Source organism: Passer montanus, unplaced genomic scaffold, assembly GCF_014805655.1.
Source record: "Passer montanus isolate IOZ18808 unplaced genomic scaffold, ASM1480565v1 scaffold9, whole genome shotgun sequence".
NCBI lineage: Eukaryota > Metazoa > Chordata > Aves > Passeriformes > Passeridae > Passer > Passer montanus.
This window is the reverse complement of record NW_024374367.1, coordinates 7,608,929-7,633,590: the sequence shown is the minus strand read 5'-3', so window position 1 is coordinate 7,633,590 and position 24,662 is coordinate 7,608,929. Positions and strand designations below refer to the sequence as shown.

General features: G+C 43.8%; 1 protein-coding gene and 1 long non-coding RNA gene across 14 annotated transcripts in view; one reads left to right on the top strand and one right to left on the bottom strand.

The window, feature by feature from the left end:
• Window positions 1-24,662, bottom strand: part of SLC6A6 (solute carrier family 6 member 6) — an 87,750-nt gene that overhangs the window by 46,291 nt on the left and 16,797 nt on the right. For 4 of the 10 annotated variants that reach the window (XM_039695437.1, XM_039695438.1, XM_039695441.1 and 1 more), the window contains exons 1-2: window positions 5,231-5,368; window positions 901-936 (exon numbers count right to left, since the gene is read on the bottom strand). Coding sequence is in view for 3 of the 10 variants with exons in the window: in XM_039695435.1 (XP_039551369.1) it covers window positions 901-936; window positions 4,670-4,700 (67 nt within the window). In the remaining 7 variants the exon portion in view is untranslated. Of the gene's footprint in view, window positions 1-900; window positions 937-4,669; window positions 4,813-5,230; window positions 5,369-24,662 lie in introns of those variants that run through there. The other 6 variants (XM_039695435.1, XM_039695436.1, XM_039695446.1 and 3 more) reach the window with 4 other exon arrangements.
• LOC120495677 lies at window positions 4,903-12,063 on the top strand. 4 transcript variants are annotated; one of them, XR_005626111.1, is made up of 3 exons: window positions 4,903-4,935; window positions 6,829-7,003; window positions 8,392-12,063. It is a non-coding gene; the product is annotated as an uncharacterized LOC120495677 (long non-coding RNA). The 4 variants fall into 4 exon arrangements; XR_005626114.1 differs by having other exon boundaries at window positions 4,914-4,935; window positions 6,842-7,003; XR_005626112.1 differs by lacking the exon at window positions 4,903-4,935 and adding an exon at window positions 5,193-5,329.

The following is a 24,662-nucleotide window of genomic DNA, read 5'->3' as shown; positions in this document are numbered from 1 at the left end:
TTTCCTTGCTAAGCTAATTTTGCATAAAGGCAATGAGAGTCTTCATCTATGCAGCCCCGTAAAACATTTAATCAGATTTATTTACTAGGAAGAAATACCAGAGCAGAGCTTTCTATGCTACTCAACAGTTTTCAAAGCTGAGATCTGCTAAAAAAAAACCCAAAAAACAACCAGGTGGCTAGATGGTGTGGAAGAAAACCTGTTGGGTTTTTATGACATGCAGCTTTCTCAGTCCCACGAAGAGTACTTTAACAGGCTCCCCCAGACTGAGAGCCAGGCTGGAGCCAAATGCTTTCACAAAACATTTGCAACAGTACCCACCAATGGCTGGTGGCATCTACTCTTGCTTTAATGGGCATCACCACAGGTTGTGGAGAAGGCCTGAAATACCTACAGGCTATTTGAGGCCAGGTACACGCACAGACACTCTCTTACCCATACACACACATGCACACACCTGCACACAGCAAACAGCTCTATGGGCAGAACTTGGATTTTGTAGGATCCAAGGCACAAAAGCTGACTTTGTCACAGCGTTTGGGGAGCAAGGACTCTGGGGTGCTAAATCAAGCTCTCACTTATGTGTCTCCTCTGCTTTGGGCAAACCATTTCAACACTATCCCTCCAGGATTTACACACCGACTTTATGGGCATGCTGCTTAAATGTCTGCAAAGTGCTTTGCAACATTTTCTAAATTCTGTGGTGATATACACAGAAGAACTGCACAGACAAATTTAAGATATCAGTTGCTGAGCATTACTGCTGTATAACTACAGCCTATTTTTACATGCTCTATACTTGGTTTCTACACACAGATGGTAAGTGTTCAGCATTTGAATGTTATAATGAGTTTTTTAAGCCTTTTTGTAATTTCATAAACAAGCATAAATAACACTTACATGAAGAAGAATCTCTGCTGAATGTATTTTCTTTTCCTGTTAGGAAAAAAAAAGAGAAAAAGAAAAGGGAAAAAATATTTTAAAGGAAAAATGGGTCCAGCAAAATAAGTCAGACATATTTCAATGCTATAATGCACTGCGTTTTCTGAATTTCATCAGTAAAAAGTTCTCTTTGAAGAACACCAAGACACTGGATGCAGCACCAATGTCAAAACAGGAGATCATTTCTCGTGCATTTCATCCTATATAGTGCATCACAGGAGATATGACTATGTCCCCTCTAAATGGCAGGACAATTACACTGCAGCAGTGAAACAGAATACAAATGCCATGTGATCTGGGTAAAAAATGAAAAAATAAAAGAACCTTTAACTACATTCCAGCTCAGCGATAACCCCATGGCTCAGTGTTTGGGCTGCTCTCCTCCCCATGGACATGGGACTGACACCAACACCATGAGGCAGGGCCCTCCTAGTGCATTTTGGCACAGCAGGGTTGTTTTTCCATGCCAGTGCTCAAGCACTGACTGCATTCAAACCCAGGTTGGGCAGCCACAGCAGCGAGGCGTCCTTCAAGGCTGTGACAATTCTGAGTGACAGAGAACCACAACAGGAAACCCAGTAACTGCTGAAATGGGGAACCTTCCCAGCAGGCCCTAACAGCCACCTCCTGCAACCACAGCTCTGCCACCCTGCTGCCACCACCCAAAGCTTGCTGGCATTTGATTCACACTGCTGAGCTGGTGGGTTTGGTGGATGCTCTTGGAACAGGGTTTAGGGCTGGCACTAAATGGCTTTTTGCTGGTGTAAATCTGGATACACTGAAAAAAGGGAGGATGCTGTAGGACACCAGCCATGGTTTCAGGGTCACTGACTGGCAGCACAGCAGCCCTTCCAACAGCAGGTTTTTGGGGAAAAACGAACAGGGAAGAGTGGAGTGTTCAATTAATTTCTATGGTATTACTTTGTATCAATATTAGCTACTATGTAAGCAATTTAAAGTTTACATGCCTTGGGATGTAAACAAAGCTCACACAAATCAATTAAATCCATGGAGCTAGAACAGCTGAGGGTTCAATTAAACAGGCATACGTGGAAGAAATTCAACAAATATTAAATCACTGCATTTTCATCCTCATACTTTTCTTCCAAGAGCAAAGGACCCAATCCTGCAAGCAACCCCCCTAGAGTGCCATTAGAATAAATTTTAGTTCCGTGTATAGAGCTCGTACTGGAGCAGACACAGGATTACTTTTTAAAAAAATAACCCTGATCCATTCTGGTCATTAAGTTAGTGATGAATAGAAGTCGAAGGCACTAATCCGACTGGGTAATCTATTCAAAGCTTCACTTCTTAAATGATCTACAATTTATTCATATGACCAATCAAATAAACATTACTTACAAAAGGCTGCAACTACCACGGCTTTCCCATCCGTCTTTAAGTGTTGTAATATGGTTAAATTTATAAGAAACTAATTAGCATAATCTTTTCAGAGCTGTTTGCCAGCATGATTAAAACCCCAGGTAGGGCACCACTGCAGAGACTCCCCTTACTGGTGGAACTGGCAGCACTACCACTGTTGCCCCACTGCCCACTGAGACAAAAATATGGGGCATTGGAAAATATAGAAGGGGCAATATTAAAATAATAGGGGGTTGCTGAGCCTTGATGTGCATTGATGAAAATTCAAGGAATATCACCATCTGGAAAGTGCCCAAGAGTCTCTTTGGAAACATTCTGCCCATAGGACCTGGCTGGAAGCCACTAAGATACACTAAGAGTATTGATTTTAAAAAAACCCTCACTGAAATATTGGCAATGATTAGCTGTACAACAAGATCCTCACCAAGGCTTTACAAACAGAACTCCACTCAGGCAAGGGAGGTTTCCCAAGCACTCTGCAACAAGGGCAAGCCAACCTAAAGTGTCTTCCTAGTTTTCCAGGACAATGTGGCACCTCTTTTCTGCCAGCATTTCACACCAACTGGAGTCTCCTGCCATCGCCCCAACACTTCACCTCTGACATGAAAGCTCCAGGCAACCCACGCAAAAGCTCCACATTTGAAACTACCAATGAAGAGCTGTATGCCAAATTTTGTTTCTGGTTACAGAAAAATAAAATAAACCAGAAGTCGGTAGCATTTGAAAGATTCCAAATTTCTACCAGATTCCAGACCAAGATTCCTCAAGCAAACAAACCAAATGGCCCAGGATTTCGATGCAGCACCCCCGAGCGCACATCCACCCTCTCTGGGCCTACAGGTACCACGGTGCCACCTGCGACCTCCTGCTTTTTGCCAAGTATGACAGAAATGAGCCATCACAGCGCAGGTGAGAGCAGCAGGTTAACAAACACCGGCAAGAAGCAGCCTTTGCTGCCCGGCCGGGGTCCCGGGCAGCCCCGGGCAGGGGAAAGGTGTCTGTCGCCCTCCAGTGGGAGCTGCCACAGGCACCAAGGCAGGAGAGGTGCGAAGGGAAATGGACAGGGGTGAAAGGCAAATAAAGAGAAAAAGGACAAAAATAGAACATGCAAAGCAGATAAGAGACAGTTGAAAGGGAAACAGGAAGATACTATTGCTGAAAGTACCAAAAATGCAGAAAATGCAGTTTCCAACAGACATCCTCCTTCTACACTCGTGCTTCAGACTTGACTTGGTCCTTGTGAGGGACACTGTCACTGTCACGCTGCTGGCTGCCTCAGCTGCTCACACATTTTGCTTTAAAAAAAACCCCAATAACCTTCAAGGAAACCTTTCCGTACCACTTGTGGCAAAGGTAGGCAATGCCAGAAAGCAGCTGAACGCAGACCCAGAGGTAAACACCCGGCTGTCAACAACCATCAGAGCTCTCACCAAAGGCTCTCCCATCGAAATTCCACAGCAGCAGGTTTTAACGGGCTGATTTACCCTCAAACCTAAAGCCATAAAACCTAAACCGGTAGCAACTGTCATCCGAGCCCTGAATTACACAGCCGATGACATGTGTCCCCGTCAGGACTGCCTCACTGTTTTGCTAGTCCAAAACTCAAAACATTTTCACATGCAAGCAATAAAAAAAAAATGCAGTTACCAAAATAGCACTATCAACGTAACCAGCTCCTCTCGGCACATTTTCTTAATGCCTTTCCCAATACGGTTAAAAAACATGGGAACTCATCAAAAACCTCCATCTTTACACCTTGGCACAAACTGTGCTGAAATAAGTGTGGGTTTGTATTTCTTCGTGTTTATCTGGATCCTCTCCCACTACTTTTTCCTTTCTTTTATTTTCATCCGTGCTTCCCTTTAAACATAGCTCTTATTAAACGGCAGAAATCAGCTTCTACAGTTTCCAAATACCAAGTTTTGCCACTCTTGGAGCTGCCTAAGGACAACACAGCTTGCCTTCAGTATCATAAATAACACATACTCTGCACATTTCTTCGCCTGGGTGAAATAAATTCTCCCATGCTCTTATATGGAAACCTTGTGAGTCCTCCCACATACCTCCTGCTATAATACCAGGCAGCAATGGGCATTCATTATCTCAAAGCCAGCGGGTGAATTTTGGATCCAAGTTACCCCCAGACAAACCCAGAATTATCACCCCTTCGCACCACGCTGAGCTTGGTAACCTGCCCTGTGTAGTCCCTGTGTTTTATTTCTAAGCCCCATCACTACTTTGATTTCAGCATGTCAAGAAGCCACAAAATAAAAAAGGAAAATGAGGGGAGTAAAAAGGAAAACGAGGGAAATCACAAGAAAGCAGCAGCAGCGGTATTACCCACCAGGTAGGCCCATTAGCATCAGATGCAGCATTGCCTGTACCAGTCTCTTCACTCGAGGTTAGCGCACGGCAAACAGAGAAAGCACAGCGGGGAGGGGTGGGAGGAAAAAATGGGCAAAAATAGCCGGGGAGAGAAGCGTGCGCCGTCGATGTGCTGGAGGGCGGCCAACGGGGAATGGCTGAGAATGTTATCGCCAAAAAAAGTTAACGCAAGGTGTGGGGGGGGTGTGGGGTAAATAACCGCTGGGGAGAAAAAACACCGCCGAGGTAATGCGAGCGCCGGGGAGGAGGGGGCTTTCAGGAGGAGGATGAATTAATAAATAAATGGAAGGGGGGAAGGGAAAGCGCGCCCGGGGGCACCCCGAGTCGAGGCGGACAAAGGGAGGACGATGCCCGGCTCGGTTCGGCTCCGCTGGGCGCGGAGCTGCCGCCCCTTTGTTCGGCGCGGCTGCGAGGGGCGATCCGCGCCGCTCCGCCACCGCCAGCAGCGCAGCGGCAGCGGCGGCAGCAGCGGCAGCCCCACGCCCGCCCCGCCGCCGTCCCGCCCGGGAGGTGCCGGTACCTGTGTCCGCTGGCCGCGGTGCCTGCGCGCCGCTGCGCCCCTGCGGCGCGTCCGGCGGAGCGGTGCGGCGCGACTAGCAGCGCCGAGCAGGAGGAAACGGTAATTTATAAGCGCTTTCTTCCTGACCTCTCGTGTCTGTTGTCTAATGAGGGAGCTTTGAGCATCACCCATCCTGCTGAGTGGAAAAACACCGGCACGGCCTCTTCTTTGCTGGGGAGGGGGGAGCCTAAAGGAAGGGGTGTGGGGGAGGAGGGGCCATGCCGCAGACACGGCGGCCTCCCCCGCGGGCAGCGGGAGCGGCGGCGGGGCCGCCCCGAGGGACCCGGCCCGCGGCGGGCAGGGAGCGGAGCGAGGGCTCCCAGCCGCTGAGCTCCTCTCGGTATTTTTCGGTTTTTTCAATCGTTGTTTTTTATCTTTACACAAAGAGTGCCCTCCTCACAGAAAAAGCATCCCACGGCGCTGTCACCGCCGCTGCCCGTCCCTGCGCCTGGGCCCTGGCTCTGCTCCTCCGCTCCCGCTTTTCTCCCCGGCCCCCCGGGGGACTGGAGTCTGGAGCCGGTGCCGCTCGGCCAGGCTTGGGGGACAGGTTTGTTCCCGGAGCCGTCTGCTGCTGGAGGAGGCAACACGGGAGCGTGGTGTGGCAGGTGCCTGGGAGGCTGGGACATCCCTGCTCTGCCCTGCCGCCTCCCAAACGCGCGGTCCCCGGCACCGGGAAGTCCCGGTCGCAGCGGGAGAACAAAGTACGGCCGGGGCGACCGGCGGGGAAAAGGAGCAGGGCAGCGTTTTGTTTTGCGTCGGGTTTCACAGAACCGAAAGCAGGTCCTCTTCCCCTGCAGGCGAACGGGTATATGACTCAAACATGCCCTTCCTCTCCTACCTGCATCCCCCCGGTTCTCTACATGAAAGGATTCAGCAGCAGACAGTGTCGCGAGGCATTTTCATATAACCCCTGCTGAAGACTTAGTAAGAATCTCTGTACTGCAAAATAGCATTTGCATTGTGGGGGTACAGTTGTGGTGAAAAGGAGATTTGGGGACATCTGTGTTTCACAGAAGTCCCTCGGTGCTAACCTTGCACTGGGTACAGCAGGGATGGACCAAAGGAGAGTGGATAGTCCCACACCTCTGCTCTCTAGGTTTTCCCGAATACAAGATGCTACCTTTCTACACCACAGACTAGGACAGCAGTTACTGGGAGACCACCTCCGGAACCCATAACCAATGCATAGGCTGCTGGAGGGATCAAATTCCATCACAGCAGCCTCCAGGGAGGTCTCAGAAAAGGCTGATTTCCTTAGCTGGTTCTTGCAAAAGCTACACCATTCTGCACGCTTTTTGATGGCAATACAGGACGCCAAAAACCCCTGTGCCACAGTCACACAGCCGATTTTCCCTTGCTCCAGTGCATTCTGTGATTTTCCATATCCGAACTGATTCGGAAGGTTTTTAGCAGAAAACCAGACAGAGATAGAATATACACAGCTAATTGATGACATATCTCCACTGAACAGCCTCGTTTAAACTCGTAACGATGTAGTCCGTGCTGCCACCTACGTCTTCTGATTCAGGTTTCTTGTGTACTGCAACTTTGATTCGTAGGCATCCTTTGCAGGAGGCAGCTCACATTTTGTGAGCTCCACGAGGGACCACAAACAGGAGGCTCTGGCTGCAGTAGGGAGTGAAGCAAAACGTTTCTTACCGGCTCAGCCACTTGTTTGGTTGCAGTGAGGATGTCTAGATGCAGATTAGGAACCAGCAGTCACATCAGTGAAATGTAAGTAGTGGCTGGAGCCTTGTCTGTGTGAAGGATCCTGCCAGCACAGCTGTACCACTACACAGCAGTGGAATATTTTGCTCTAGTTCTCTAGAGGAATCAAAGTCTGTATTTTGTCTCTTGCTCTCTCTTCTGTTGCTCCTCACTTCTTAAAAGTCAGCCACACAAAGCACATGGTTGCTCCATGTGTTTAAAAATAAAATGTTTGGGGTAAGCAACCAACAGCCAAAGCCGTTTTGAAGTCAGAGGCATGTACACAGTACCTGGAACTAATAATAATAATAATAATAATAATAATAATAATAATAATAATAATAATAATAATAATAATAATAATAATAATAATAATAATAATAATAATAATAATGATGTTATTTTGTGCCATAAATGTGTTCATTGCTATTTCATTATGAGACAGCACAATTTCTGAGAATGTGCCTAATGAATATTTGGGGGAGCTCTGCCTTCAGCTGCAGTGGCGCACAGCAGCACTAATGCTTCTGGCTTCTCCACTCTCTTATGTAACCAAAATCACAAGTTAGAGCCCAAATTACAAAGCATAAGCATGTGTATAATATTAAGCATACAAATGGTGCCTGAAATTACTATCCTTTTCATGCAGGTCTGTTTTTAATCTGTTAGAATTTTTGCTTCTGCAGCTTTATTGATTTCAGTGTCCGCTGATGCAGTTCATAAGGCAATCAAGCCAACCCCTTAAAAACCCCACTGTGAAGACATTAACCCAAACTTAACTAAGGCCAAAATCACTCTGGCTAAGGTAGGTGGAGTTGAAATGACTTTTACACCTCGAGTGTATCCTGTATCAAGATGCTGTAGCAAGCAGAACACCATATCCCTGTGGCTGCTTTGGCAAGCAGAGTGGCAGGTTTCTGCACCCCAGTCCAAGGCATGGGTTTGCCATCACCTTCGAGTTTTCCCTCTTTTTCAGAGTCTATTTTTGCCACTACCGTGCTGATCTACTTGCTGGAGTTTTAAGGTGTTGGATGCTGATACAGCGAGTGCCTCTTGTATCTGTTTAATCCGATAACATAACTCTTTTTTAATCTCCACGTCTGGGTCACAGGGTTTAAAAAAGACACTGGGCCAAATCCCCAGCTTGGCTACAACGTGTGGAAATGTACTGAGATGGCACGGAAGTCAGGAGAGATTCACTGTATTTGCACCCGGGTAGAGGTCTTGAGGGGCAGGGATGTGAGTGCCAGATTTCAGATGGATGAATATTAAGCCAAGGGTATGGCAGAGCTAATTCAGGTTTCCATAAGGTGAGGTGGAGGGAGGGATATTACACCAGGACCTAAAATATGCTCATCAGCAAATTCGCCTTAATTTTTAAATGATAACCAATTTAATATTTCTTCATTTTTCAGGAAAAACCTTGTTTTCATTGGCTGCTAGAGGGAACATGATGTTTCATGGACTCAGGACCAAGATGGGGCATGGACAAAGAGCAGATTTTGCAGGGATTGGGAAGATTTTACAAATAAAGATTAAAATTTAAAAAACTGAAGTTCATCCAGGCATGAAGTCCAGCAGAAATGTAGGAGAGAAATGGACAGCACTGTCTGTGAAGGATTGTGTAAGCAAGAATGGCAAAACCATGGTCTGAATAAATCCATTGCAGTAATTATTTTCTATACATGAATTTCCTATACAAAGTTACATGGGGTCAGTCTTTGGGGTTCCCCTGTATAGCAGAGGATCCTGAGCCTGAAAAGAGAAGCCGATTTTGTAAGGGATTTGCATATCATGGAGTGACTCAGGATTGCAGATTTTAAGCATTACTAAATCAGGGAATAAATTGTTGCTATTGCTGTTACATACCAGGATATCTCACTAATCCACGCAATCCACTAAGTTGCTGTAGTTTTAGTCTGTGTTTATTTTAGATGAAATTATGGCCTGGACGGTTAATTTTTCTTAGTTTATCCATATAAATCAAATATAAATAAGGTATCAAACAGAAACCAAAACATGACCTGTGTTTTTAGTACACTCCCCATCATGTGAACCTGCCAGTGATAGAGCTCTGCACCCGGTTTACAAGTCAAACACAAAGGCAAAGAAAAACCACAGGTCTTCTTGAAAAATAGCCAGTTGGTATTAAATTCCCTTGCTTTAATGCTCTGGCTGGCCTGTTTTGCTTATATTTGAGACTGCCTAGCCATTATGGGATTGCCTGCACTGGTCCTTTCCTTACATCAAACTAATTACAAATTAACTTAAGGCACTTAGCAGGGCTGAGAGGCTGGAGGTGGTCCTTTCTGAGTTTGGAAATGCCTGTTGCTTTACAGTGGCTGATTCCTAAAGTGAGGGGCAAACACACAGGAACCAAACAGCCTGGAACCAAAGTGGTCACACTGGCTTTTGAAAAAAGTGAGTCTCTCAAGTTAACTGACAGTCAGCTACCTGGAAATAAAAGCCTCTCATATATCCAAAGGTTTTCACTGGGATTTTCAAGATCTCCTGGGCAATTTAAAATCCTTGAAAGGAATGCAGTATAGAATGAAAAATATAAGTATTATTAAAGAATGTCTCTGAACTGAAAGCCAGCCAGTTTCATAAAAATGAGCTAAAAAAGTAATAACAGGTAGTCTGTCTCCTGCTGGATGCTATATGAACCGTATGTTTTGTATTTTGGAAGTCACTCTAAAACAATGTTTTTTTCTTCACTATTGCTGTTGGGAAGAACAGTAGAAGAACTATGTATAAATGAGATTAAAGTAATCTAATTAAAAAAATAAACAATGTGCTTTCATCTTCAATTCATATCCAGTCATTTGGGATCTAACTTTAAAAAAAGAAGATAAAAATTTGGAAATTCAGAAAGGATTTTGAAAGACAACTGTTTCCCTTTAAGATTAATGATAATCATACTTGTGTGTTCAAGGGAGAATAGATCCAGGGTTATGTAACAGGATAAAGAAACAAAATCCTTTTTCCTTAAATTAAAATAACCAGTATGTGTGTGAATTTTTGTCATTCACTGAAAATTCAGGAAACCCATTTTCTTTCACAACTGCATTCCACATGCTAAAATTGACGTCTTCTAACTTTTAAACAGAATCACAATAATTAAAGACAAAAAAGATTTGTTTGTTGCATTTGACCACACTTTTCCAATAGAGGCATGTTCCCTAGGGAAAATTCTGTGGCACTTGCCCTGTGCAGCAATCCAAAAACGTACTCATATTTTTATTTTATGTGGCATTAGCAAATCTAGTTATTGCACTTCCCAGTTGTTGTTTGTTTTTTTTCTTTTTAATCTGATTACCTAGTACTAGATATATGATAACTTATCTCTTTTAATAATTTTTTTGCCTGAACTATTACATAACAGTTCTTATAAAATCTTGCAATGCCTGCCTAAATTTACCAAAAACAGGACAAGAACAACAGGTAATGGATTTTTTGATGTTGGCATTGTTCTTTGCTAGCCTAATAATATAAAATTTATTTTAAAAACCACCCAAGAAAATAATTTCCTACCATAGTATCTCCATTTTCCACTTCTGTATTTTACCGAAGCACTCATATCAGAAATTCTGCATCAGAATTTGACACATAAAATTCCTCTATCACATGAGTTCAATTTTCCAAAAGAAGGCAAATGGTAGTATTAATAACCAAGGTATAAGCCCTGAAAAGACTGTCACTGAATGTACTCGCTGAAAAAAAAAAAGAAAGAAAGAAAAAAAGACATCTTGGTGGATCTAATTCTGGAATCATTGTTTGACACAATGCAGAGCAGTTGGGATTTGCATGGAAAGGCTTTGCTGAGCTCAGGTGATGTTCACTCGTGCGTGGGAGAGGCTCGTGTGAGCTTTGCTGAGCCACTCTGAGCTTTGTCTGCAGACCAAAATAAATGCTGCAGATGTTGGCCCATCCTTGCACATGTCCACACTCAATGTGGCAGTCCTGAAAGCAAAGCTCCACATCTGGGCAGTTTAAGTGATGTTCCCTCACTGGACCAAGTCCTCTGTCAGCAGTGCTCCAGCAGCACAGGGTGCACTTGGAGATGAGGCACAGTGTGAATGTGCCTCTTTCCCTGCCAGTAACACACCTGCCATGCTGCAGGTAAATATTCTGCCTGCACAGATTTCCTGAGCACAACAGCTCCTGCCAAGTCAAGATGGTTGCATGGGAGCAGCAAAGGTGATATGGATTTTGGGAAGCTGTGGGAGATTGAAACTGGGAGACAGGGAAGAAGTTGTGGCAGACCCACTCTGAAAGCAATAAAAGTCAACAGAGTGTGAGGCTGCTCTGAAGAACCACTTCCATTTCCATTTGGAGCTGATTATTGAGCTGGAAAGGGTTGGCGTAACCACATCCCAGGTGACAGTAGACATCACTGTGGAAAATAGTTAAAAAATGTACTGTGGAGGCAGCTGAGCCCTCATGACTTACACAATGGCTCCAGAAAAGCTGATGGATTAAACCCACCAAAGAAGAAGAGTGATCACTTGAGTGAATTCATACATGCTCATATTTCTTTCTATTTGCCTATGGGTCCCTCTGCTCCCTTCCCTCTCAAAGTGATGGTGAAACAGTTATGAGGAGTGTATAACTGAAAATTATACACTCCTTATATACTTTGTTTATTCTGATAAATTACATTGGAAGATATAGGCAAACACCAGGAGAAAGTACTGTAAGAAACAAAACCATTCCCAAATGCATGCTTGTACGAGTTCAGACAGAAAGAATTTCTAGCTAAGTGAATTAATGCACTGCAAACAGGGAAAGGGCTTCAAATGCCTGAGTGTCTAGAAAAAGGAAGAAATTTAAAATGAACCCTACAAGCTCTCCAGCAACTGCTCATCCAGTATCATGATTTTAATTAACAAAACTGGAAAGCAAGCATATCATATAAACTTAAAACCACAGCGTTTTCCAGACTACCAGTCCAAATGCAAAACAAATTGCTTGCATCTGGTGGCAGGGAGGCAGAGCAGGGGTGGGAGCTCTGCTCCAGCCTGGCCGAGTGATGCTGCAGCATCCGCAGCGCTGCCCTGTCCTGCCTGTCCCATCCCTGCCCTGCCCTGCCCTGTCTGTCCCATCCCGTCCCATCCCTGCCCATCCCTGCCCATTCCTGCTGGCCACTGCCTGTCCCTGCTCTGCCCTGCCTGGCTCTGCCCATCCCTGCCCTGCCTGCAGTCCCCCAGCACAGCCAGGCCACGAACACTTGAAGCATTGCCCACGTGCTCCGAGGAGATGCCTGGGCTTCCACCTCCCCTGGCAGCACGTTGCTCCATGCAGCAGTGCCACTGAGGGGATGCCAGCAGCTCCCAGGCGTGGGTGACCTTGATCTCCCCAAGCAATTCCCTTTTCTGGACCTTTGGCACGCTCCCAAGTGATCTTTCATCCGGAATCTCCGTGGCCTAAAATAAATTCAGCAATATTCACTGTGGCATCCCTGTACTTCTCTTTTGGGATACCTGATGCTTATGTCCCAACCTGGGCAGAGATTGGTTTTATAAAGTTTATTTGGGTGCAGCAACACTACCAACCCAGCAGTGCATCCTTGCAGAGAGCGATTTCTGCTTGTCTGTCCCAGCCAGAGCAATCCCACTTTGTTGTCTGTACATGAGAAGTCAGGAAAGGGGACAGGGTGGAATAGGCTCAACACGAAGCACAAACTATCCAGACTTGGGCCTCTGAACCTCTTTGGTCAATGTTAGTTAGCTCTGATCTGTATCAAAGCCCAATATTATCACTTACTGATTATTAAATGTGCCACAAATGGTTAATATTTTGTGAACAGTTGGTCACAGACTGCCTGTAGCACTGAGCAATTGTCTCTTACTCTCTGTGTCAGTCAAAGTCCTCAAGTTTTCTCCTTTGTACTTCTCCAAGTTTGTCTGTTGGGCTCATGAAATTCATGGAGAGAAGTGAAAACCTGCCCCTATACTCCCATATTTCCTTGGGAAGCACATCCCAGCAAACTGTGGAGCAGCCAAAGTGGGTTTGGGATGCCCTTGGCACTCACAAGGACACCCTTGACCCCAGTTGCCCCATAGCAAGTGCTGCTGGAGGCCATCAGCATCAGGGAGCAGCTGCGTGGCCAGGCTGGGCTGTGGCAGTGACCAGGCATCATCCTGAGCAGCAGGGCCTGGGACTGCCTGGGGGCAGAGCTGAAGAAGTCACGGAGCAGAGGCACACAGTGCAGGGTGTGGTGGACCCCAGGAGCTTTTCCATCCTGTGTCTCTGGAGGACCTGTGAAACCGTGTGGAGAGGGGTACAGCATCTCTCAGGAACATCCCCCGGCCTGCTGAGCTCAGGACACAGGCTCCAGCCAGAGCAGAGGACACTGCCACATGGCCACTCCACCTGGCTTCAAGTCAGGTTTCCCCTCAGATGAATTCATGCCACCCCAGAAATCTTTGCAGGTGTCACTGCCTGAATTTTGCATCCCTACTGGGAGGCTAAGCTCCCAGTTCTCCCAGTAAGATACAGGTTTAAATACAGGTCATGTTTCTGCTGTTTTCCACCAGCAAAACAGCTGTTTGCTCTAAACATGAAGATATTTTTGTAAGAGCAGCAGCATGAATTATTTCAAACTTGCCTCAGGATGAATTTTCAAGGGTACTGCGGAGACTGTTTCCACAACAAAACGGGAGCTCTTCTACTGAATTGTTCATGTTACTTTCATGAATGCTAGAAAAGAGGCTGGCTTTTTTTAAATGTCAGCAGATACCTGGAACAAGGAATTTGTTTCCGTAAATCCTTTGGAAACTGTTGTTGTCGATGTTGTCTAATCTGACCAAAAGTTCAATTTGGCAATTTTTATTAAGCCTTGCTGTTAGGTATAGGCAATTAGCTTAACAAAATATCAGATAGGATCTCTGCTGTGTTTGCAATGCCTGTTGCTCTGATCCTTACCTGGTGGGAAATGGCTTTGGAGGAGCAGAGCCACATCTTTGTAGCTGTTTACATCACATTTCTGACAGAGCTCCACCCAGCTTTCCCCATTTGTACTTTGTTTTTCATGAATAAAGGTCATGGCATTGGCATCACAAAAAAATATTGTTGCTGTAGAAGGAATTCAGCCGTCCCTCTGGGTAATAAACAATGATGTACTCCAAGGCTGGCAGGGCAGCAATCAGAGATGGAAGAGAAGGCCGAGACCCATTGAGATCTCTGCAGACATCCCACAAGTCAGCTGTCTCCCTGCCTGTGTTGGGCCGCTGCAGACTCTGCATAGCCTCTAATATTTTGCCCAATCTAGATTTAGGCACCCCCAGCTGCTGGCAGTGGGTCTGTTGTGGGTACCTGCCTCCCAGCCAGTCACTCTACTGGAATGTGCTGTCAATAGTCAAAGGGCATTTTCTCTGCAACAATGTCCTACATTAGCCCAACACTCCCTGTGTGTGTTGGTGGCCTGGGGACATGGTTACCAGATGTAGTTGCCAACCTCCGGTTGCCCCTGCTCTGGAGTGCTCTCCAAGGAGGTGCTGTGGCCAAGGCACGTTGTTTAGTCTGATGCTTGTGTGGGACTCTGACCCAGCTGTAGTCCAGCTACACAATACATCATCTTAGCCATGCTGTATCTAGATCAGGGAATAAAAGTATAGGAACTACATCCCTTAATTCAGCTATAAAGTAAGTGAGATCTCTCCCATGTTTCTGTATAAACATCCACACTGACCTCCGTGTTTGTGCTTATGTCAAAATCACCACTTTTCTTTTGGCTCAAAAGCCATTCTTCTAAACTTTTGTTATGTGTGAGGCTCTCAAGCTGTCTGGTGGTTTTTCCTCCTTTCAGGCTGCCAGTACTTTCCAGCAAGATGAAATTTTAAATAACTTCAATATTCCAGCAGTAATTTCATCACCAGTAGAAACACTCCCCTAAACTTATGGTCCATGGTTTTATGATTCTCTGGGCATGGACCAAAATCTCAATTGTTCTGACAATATGAGGGAAATGAAGAGAGTTGCTCCATTATTGCTACATTCAAGGACACACAACAGCCAACAAGCAAAAGCTTAACATCAAAAGCATTGGGAATACTTTTAGCACAAACACTACTCAAACAATTCCCAATTCAGTAGAAGACATACTGGAGAAAAATCTCCAGGTTAGGCAGACCTTGAACTTTCTTTCCCGGGATCACACAAGTTGAGCAGCAAATCAAATTCTACAGAAGTAGTTGGGGATTTTATTAGTAAAGAGCCTATAGGTGAAATTCTTGTTTTTTTTCTCAATTAGATATGTTTGAAACATTATATATGAATAATAATTATTACTTGTTTTTACATGGTGCTTTAGCATAATCCCAGAAATTATAATTTAGGGAGTACAGATCTTCCTTGTTGCAATGCCCTCAAGATTTCTGTGGCAATAGCCAGGAATCAGATAAAATAGAAGCAATTAATAAAGTATTTAATCATTAAAAAATTTCCAACACCAGAAGATTTTGCAAATCACCCAGCAGGTTTTGTACATCCTCTGGCATTTGAAGTTTTGTCAGTAATGAAAGCTAAACACATGTTGAATACAAATATAAGGCTTAAAACAATGTCACATGGGTGTCACATGTTAGTGTGCACAAAAATAATATTTGAAGGGAGCTGTTCAAATAAAATCAAAATTGTTTATTTTTTTAATAAAGCAATCTCCTCTTAATTATTAACAGACTAAAAGCTGCCTTAAAGAGATTCTAAGGCCATCATGCTCCTATTTTCCCTTAGCATTGACTAAATAGTGGTCAAATTGACATCCCTGTTTAAGGTTTCCACATCTCTTAGTACTTTGCATTGTATTTCCTCTGTGCAGTTTCCTAACTTCTGCTAACCATGGAGGCCTGGGAGGGCTGCAGAGCACATCCAGGCTCTATAGGAAGTGGTTTTGGTGTTGCTGTAGCAACCCCAAATCAGTACTGACTAAGCAGAGGTGCTGCTCAGCAGAGAAATCACACAAATGTCTGTACATCCTCACTGCTATTAAGAATGGAGGCAGCAGTTATTATGATCAAGCCTAATACCCTTCGAGGAAATTGCAATTCTCTCCTTTATTCCTCCCCTATGTTTTAATTTGATATAACTTCTATTCCTGGTGCTGCTTGCTGCAGCACACTCTCCATGACCATTCTTTCCTTTGCTCAAGGTGCCCCCAGACAGGAAGTGAGGTTGGGTAATGAATCCTTTGTGACTCTGCAGCAATGTAAAGGGAGAGGGATCTCACACACTGGAGAATCCAGGTCCTCTTTTACTTTACACCAGAGCTGATTGCATTTTGGAGGAAATAAATTAATCAATTTCTATTTTTTCTAAATGTGGAGCTCCTTTAATTCACCCTTTTAAAGCATTTGGAATCATCTGATGAAAAGTCCTAAAGAGACACAAGGCATCCCTGCTGCTTGGGTTGCAAAGCTAAAGCTCATGCTCTGAAAAGAGAAGTGTGCTTAGAAAAAAGAGCTTTTGAACACAAAAACAAACAATGGCAATGCATGCTGACAAACACTTCATCTGCCTGCTTCCATTTACATATTTTTACATATCCATGGAGTACTGCTGAGGGCCTTGGTCACCTTGACCTGTCACTGACACAAGTCTGTTTAAGCTTTCTTCAAAATTCGTCCCTGCTGCCACTCAGGTACTTTGTGCTGTTATTTTTGTTTGTTATTCATCTTTGAATTGGTTTCAGTCTGAAAGCATCTTTCTGGTCCCAGAACTCTACAGAATATATCAGGCCATCCTCTAGGGGCACTGAACGAAAATCTAAAACTCCCTCCCCCATGACTCTTACACAGTCAACCCATATCCTTTTGATTTTAGACCTTGTTTTAGGTCTACACAAGAAAGGCTTTGACATCTTTAATTGGGTTTGGTTGGTTTTTTTCCCTTTAGTTTTGATTTCTTCCAGTTTTCTGGATAGATTTCACACAGCTTGCCACCACAGCTCTAGAGGACAATAAAAAAAAAAAGTATGGGAACTCCTCCAAAGTACGTGTTTGCAAGGAGTGCTGTGCCAGGAACATCATTACCAGAGTCCCAGTAAATAATCCAGAACCAATGCCATAACTTTTATGTGTACCAGGGGCACTGAAACCCATGCTGAAATACTTGGCAAGTCTGCCCTTAAACTAGGATATATTGTATTGATATTGGCTGTGATCAACCACAACATTCCTTGGTTTTGAGGTAGTATTTCTGAAGGGGGAGGTTTAGCGATGCCAGTTCTTGTCATATGTTTTCCTGTCTCACCCTATCTCCAAGCCCAGCTAATCTGATGATATCCAACTGTCCTAATGAGCTGCATCTACTTCTAGGCTGAAGCGTTGACAGCTGCCTGTTCTATTGCCAACAAAAACTTCTGAGACAACTGTATCTCATTCCTGCAAGTACGCAAATCACTTCATTTCTAGCACAAATATGAGATATAATGATATTTCTTTTCGTTGATCCAGGTTGAAAAAGAGGCGTGTGAAAAATGCCATCCAGCACTCAATTATTTCCTCACGTGCAGTTTAATCCCTCAGCTGGAAACAAGGGCTATGTCTATTGGTTACAGAGAAATCAAGGGCTCATGTCCCTTCCAGCAGAGGTACAGTCACATGGACTAAGGTCAGTGAGAAGGACATGTTCCTCCAATTAATGCTGGCATGTGTTTATTTATATTTTTATACATTGGTAATTCTTCCATTTGCTGTTCTTGGATTCAGAGTTCTTGGCAAGAGCGTCAGCTTGTTCTTATTCACATAGGATTTAATGCACTTAATTCTTCACCACCACCTTGACCATCTCAAGCACGTGGGATTTGCTCTCTTCCCCAGTGCTGTTGGACCCACAGACTCATAACCTGTCCTTCCCCTGGACTGCCTTTTCAAAGCACAGAAACTGGATTATAGGTAAGACCAGGTTCCCAACAAGCCATTATACACTACTCACAACATCTGGACAGAAAGCTGTCTAAAACAGAGACTGAATTTGGAGGAGGAATTTTGTCTTGGGGGACTACAGCAATAACAGACAACAATCCCCAAACAAGATGGAGAGGAGACACACAGAAACACTGATTTTGATCCAAATGCAGTCAGAACAAATAGAAGCAACACCTTCAATGGCATATGATCAGGGCAGCTCATCTCCAGGCAGAACTAGTACTTCTCTTTGTCAAAAGAAAAACTCATGTCTACCCTCTGCCCCTCAAAAATTTTATGACTTGCCAGATTCCAGGAATCACAGAAAATACTACTGAGCTGGGGCCAAGGACCAGAAAATACAGGGGAAGCACATCTAGTCCTGGCAAATTCTTGTAGCAGCCTAGGTCACCATTGTGGCCTCTCCTGTGCCAGCCATTCCCACTGTTTTCCCAGCTGAAGGTAGGACCCATTTCTCCAATTGAGCTTTGCCTCAGTTAGTTCCTCACACACATACAAGCTCAAAATCTCGAGACTCTTGCCTAGGATAAGGCTGGAAGGAGGGAGAGGTTGTTATTGTTCTAAGGGGTTTATGTAGTTTTTTTAAATTAATTCTTGGGATATGCTCAGACACTGAGATGGTGGAGACCATATAAGCAGCTAGATTAGAGCAACAGACATAACAGTGGTATTGGATACAGAAATAACAGCCATTGCCAGTTCCATGGGAAGAGAGGACAAATGAATAAACATCAATCATAACATTTGAAACCACCAGGCTTGGAAAAGCCTCTTGATTTTAGGAAAAATCCACTGAAAGATGCCAGGGCTAGATCTGGCATCTGACTTTTTCTCAGGAGTATAATTGCCATTGAGGAAGAAAGGGATTTTTGAGGAGCCATAAATCCAGGAACTTTCTATGCCATTATCTTTTAGTCATAAACTCTATGGACAAATACAAGGCTTTATTTGTTTGGTAGGGCTTATTTTTGTTTTTATTTAAAGATGTAGTTTTCCCTAAGTTTTTTTCCCAAATGTTTTTCATTATGAAAAATTGCATGCTATCCCAGGATGATGTACAAACTTAATGCAGAGGCAAGCAAAATATCCAAATAGGTCTAACTCTTGGTATCTCCTAGTTATAAGATTGTCTCACCCCTACAGGACCTTCTCCACTCTTAGCAGATCCAGCACACCATCAAGAAGGCAGGGAAGAATTCAGGAGGAAATGATAAGTATATAAGGACTAATGTCAGTGCAACTACACTATAATTCCTATCCCAGCCTACGAGACCAGAAAGGTATTTTCAGTTTCTGGTGTTATTTACAAAGATGTTTCTGAAGGAATGCAGAATGTGCTGTTTTGGGGAGGGAGCAATTGGCTTCTTTAGAATTACTCAAAACTTATTAAATAAGAAGCTTTCTGTATTTCCTCACAGCTGGAGACCAATCATTGCGACACAGATAGAAAAGCTGGAGGCTGGAAGAGAAATTCTTTGATTTAACCCCAGTTCCTTACACACACAGCTGGTGTGTGCAAAATGTGTCCAGGTTCTGTGAAGTGCGAGATACTGAATATCTCTGTCTGCCTCAGCAATATTTGAAGCTTTACATTGAGCTGAGTGCTCAAATCCCAGAAGGTGGCATTGGGAGGCAAATCCCTTAGGACATCCTTGGTGTCAAATTCTTTGAGGATACTTGAGTAGACTAAATGTATCACAGCGAGGTGACATTTACCTTCTACAGAGCATGAAGACCATGTGTTATGAAACTCTGTTCAGCTTTGGTTTCCTCAGTAAAAGAAAAATATTATAGAATAAATCTAAACATAACCACAAAGAAGTATTAAGAGGCTCGAGGTATTGATTCAAGATGGGGATACCCAAAATACACATTAAGGGTGGAATGCTGGCACCATGAATATCAGCAAGAAAATCTCCTGGTGGCTGCATTGGAACTGTGTCCATACAGTTTATCCAGACAAAGACAGTATAAACACCAGAGGCTCAATTGTCCCTGAGCTAACAGGGCTCAGTTGTTTAAGAGCAGGAAATGGCCCACCCTTTTCCCACCTTTGTACACCCAGGCAGGGGTCAGACACAGTGTAGCTGCCACAAGGGCAAGGCTGATTCCAGCTAGTGTCTGACACAGGGTGACAGAGGCAGGGGGATGGCAGAGCTGCTGCCCTGGAGCTCTGCCAGTGGCTGCAGAGGTGGCACAAATGGGGACAACATATGGCCAATCTGCGAAAATGCCCCGTGGGCAAGCAGATACTTTCTACATGTTGTCTTGTGGAAACTGGCTTCAACCCCTGTTCAAGACACAGTTTCCTTTCTTAAAGTCAATACTCAGGTGAAAGAGAAGTGCCAATAGTTTCCCTTAAAAGTCTTTGTATATGAGAAAGAAGTCCAAGGAAACAAAATTATCACAGTCGTTGTCACAACACAATCCCACCTTCTTCCAGTATCTTTTGCGACCAAAACAGGATCCTGAAGTAGTTGTTTTTAGTTCAGGATTAAGATGATTTCATCTTTCACATTAATTATCTGAATAAATGAGTACATACTTGTCTCATTCTTCATATTTGTCTTGATTATTCACCTTTGGTAATGGAACGTGTAGGAGTGGGAAGGCATGAGTTCACTGCCAGGGAGTGCCTCTGCAGGCAAAATGAGATGCAAGTACAAAAATCAGAAGCCATGATGGAAGAGAAAACTATTTTTTCATTTTCTCTTAACTTAAAAACTCAAGGCAAAATAGTTGCCCAGGCCTCTCCAGGAGCTCTCCACATATTAAGCATTGTGAAGCCCCCATCTTGGGAATAGTGGGATCAGGCATTGAGAGCTGAATTTCCATGCTACATAGACATGCACACATTTAATCCGGTTGTGGTTTCCTTAATATGCAAGGATCCTAAAGCCAGCTCTGCTTTGACTCATCAGTTCCAGCTAATTTTCAAGCTAAGGACTCTAATAAGCAGATTCAAGAGCATCTGGGCAAATTTAGCTCCAACCAATTTGCCTCAAGAACATCCTTTGAATACATTTGCATAGTCTGTGCTCCCAAATCTACATCAAACATGCTTTGCCAGCTGCTGGCTGGGCCCCTCAGCCTGGCACACTGTTCTCACTGCTAATATCCTCTGAAGCCATGACAAAGTGCTTATAGTCATTCACTTTTCCTTTAGTTGATAGTATGTGTACCTCTGTACCACGGTGTGCAACGAATGCCTGGAATAATGGTGATTTAAATGCTGGACAGGCAGCATGAAGGCAGGGAGCTCATGCCCCATGTCACTGTGCCACAACCTTGACCTGATGACAGGATGCCTGAGAGTAAGAATGCAGAGCCATCACTAGCACCAGGCTTGGTTTCCCCTCTGCAGTGCCAAGTTTGATAGTCTCTTTGGTGATCCAGGCACATGCCCATTAAGAAAGTTTATTTTAAAGAGGTCAGGTAGCAGCTGATGGGTGGTGGGAATGTTTTAGCACTCCAAAACAGGCAGTGTTTGAATGAACAGTCTACAGATGTGAATGTCAGCAGACGTATTGGCAATACCATATGCTAGAGTCTTTGTGAACTCTGAGTTCTTGCTCTTTGGTGCCTAATTATAGTCCCTGGAGCAGTTCATTACTTGCAGTGTATTGGGATCTAGGGATCCTGGTCAGATTTGGAGTCCCTTTGTGCCAGGTGCTGCACAAACACAAATGCCAGCTCTGGGAGACTAGACCCTACAAGACCCTGCAAACTCTTCCCCGTGTCTGAACTTTCTGCACAGCTGTAACTTCACTGGGTTTAGTCTGATCTGTGCAGCTATGCAGTTCTATTATGTTCTAGCTCCTTCTCTATTTAACACCTATTGAACACTCTGCAACTGCTTAAAAGCATGAAGTAAATAGTGCATAAATGTTTGTAGAATGTGGGCCTTAATAAAGATCAGCAGCAATATAGGCAAGTGAGTGAAAAGGAAGATAAAAGCAGCCATAAGGAAAACTTGTGATTATGGAGCCTGGCTACATAGTTTGTGGGCTTCACAATTTGGTAATTTTGTTTGTTTGCTTAATGTAAATGAGCAAGAGAATTTAGAGAATCCCTGCCACCTACTGAAGGCAGAGCTGCAGTGTTGTAGGCCTTGCCCAGTGCATTTATAAGTCCTTCCTTGTTCAGCCAAACACTTGGCCATGTTTTGCACTTTAAGAGGAGAACACCAAATAGCACGTTCTGGGCAAGAACTGGAGACCACTTGCCTGCGAAGTGCAAACCCAAATAAACATGCTATCCCCAAAATACTCCTGTACTATGAGCATATGGAGGGAGGAGAATCTGAGGTTTGGGGGTGTTTTTTCTTTCAATATTTGTAAACTCTTTTCTGTGTTCCTTGGCTAACTCTAACCAAAAGCTACCTTTAGGGATGTTCTGTATTCAGTCTAATTTAGATGTACCCAATTTAGATGCAACTCAACATAGATCAATTTCAAAACAAGTTTCTTTCTAAGTTGTTGACAGAAAATGGTTATACTGCTATTGTACTAGGGTAAAAATGCAAACTGAGTAATAGAAGGAATATCTTTTCCTTAGGTTTACTGGAGTTTATTTCCCTGTTGTGTAAAGTTTTGTCACAAACTCACTTTGTCTTGACTTGTACTTTTTGTTCTCCATAAGCAGTTTAACAAGCTGGAGTTCAGAGAATTTGCAGAGTGCATTTGTTTTGGAGTGACAATATTTCCAGGGAACCAGAATTCCTAAAACAAATTATGTTAATCAGAAATGTGTTGTAACTTCTCTGCTTTGGGAACACTGAGATAAGAGATCACCTTTAACTTACTGACACACTTCTGAGTTTTTGGCCACTGAATAGTTGCAACAATCTACACATTGAGTATCAGCTATTTGTAGCACTTGGCAAACAGGATAAAACAGGTGAAACTCTGATTTTTTTATCAGCTCTCTGCAGGTTTAAAAGCCTTATTTAACAAAGAGTTTCTGTACTTACTGAAGTTAAGCATACACTGAAGATAAGCAAAAGCCTGAAAGCTTTGCTGAATTCACACTCAGTTAGGTAAGGTTACAGGGTTTTTGCTTAATCTGGGCCACAGCTAACAGCTGAGTAGTGATACTGGGTGCAACAACCAGGACTCCAGGGAGGGTGTGGATGCTATTTTTGACCCACTTACATTGATTGCTACTCAAGTTTTGTGTCAGTTACAACATGTTACATAGACACAGAGAATCTACAAACAAGCCCAAGTTACCTTCTTGGTTTAACAACATCTCACTTCAGAGCCCTTCAGTTTTTTACCTTGCCTGGTGGCTTTGTTTTCACCCCAGCATGCCAAGTTGGCTGATCTTTCTGAATATTGATATGTGAAAGAAACAAGCCTTCCCTTTATTTAACATGAGTCTTGTTTGCTCTTCCTGGCATTGGATCTATATTACGTCTGCAGGGAGGGTTAGCTTTTAATCTGTGTTATTGCAATGTGTCTCCATCAAGATAGAGGCATGCCCCAGCAGGACAAGATGCTATGAAAGTTCAGGTTGCTGCTCTTTGCTTCCAGCAAAAGAAATAATATTTTAGCCACCCATGTTGAATCGCCAGTGGCCAGCATGGAAAGCTTTTGTAGACCAAAACCTACCAGACCGTTGATACTTGCAATGCCCAAGGTGCAGCTCAGGGACCAGCAAATCAAAGGCTGCATCTTGAATTTTCTACTGAAGTCTTGATCTTGTTAAGCTTGACTTGCCTAGGAAATCTTCCTTCATGATATTAAACCTACTGATTTAAACATGAACCCAATCCCTTTCCTACTGAAATCCTTCCTAAATGGCATTAGGAGAAGCCAAAACTTGTGGATTACTGAGCAGGAATTATGGGCTTTGGGAGGAACAAATCAGAACACAGTAATGATTAGAAATCCCAGGATCACACTCTCAAACTAAACACAAGGTCCTTACAAAAAATGAGTGGGAGGGTGGCTTTCAGGGCTATGTAAATGCTGTATTGTAACACACCTTTGCCATAACTTTGGTTGACAGTTCTCCCAGTGTACCTGTCTGTGGACAAAACACACTTTCCAAAGGTATTTATGACTTTCACATACAGACTTTGTCCTTTCCAATAAAAGCAAATGAATCTCATGGAGAAAGACACTTTGATTATGACAATCTGCTGACACACATGAAAAAAAGTGGTTTTTTTAACTCCCAATAGCCAGAATACCCCTATGAAATATTCTTTCTCACACAACATACTGTTTTCTCATTATGTGTGTTGACATTTTTCAGACTGACCTCAGCTAGATATTTTGTTCCGGAGTCCCCATTTAGTGGAACATTTAAACAATAACACTTTGAAGCATGCTCAGTCTCTCTTTTGAAGTCCATTCAGGCTCTGCCCTAGGGTCAGCAGGCGCATTCCAGCAATGATGCACGGACCATCTGCTGTACAAGTTTAAATCCCACTGGCCCTATACCTAGAGGTACTAACATGTTGCATAACTAGCACTGAAAAACAGCCTGTCAGTTCAGATGGAGTTTGGATTTATTCCTGAGCTCTCTTATGCTCCCGCTGGAGGGCCTGTGTACAGTAACCTTTGAATGGGGTTTCTGGGAACTACAAAGTAATGAGATAAATAATAAGAAATGACATTAAATTCTTGCATTCAAAACCTTTATTTTCCTTTGCCCATTTACACCCTGGCTCTGTGATTTGCTGGGTTCACTGTCTGGCACATCATTTAGGTGCCTTCCTATTCCAGACTTTTCACTTAGGTGGGCTCTGG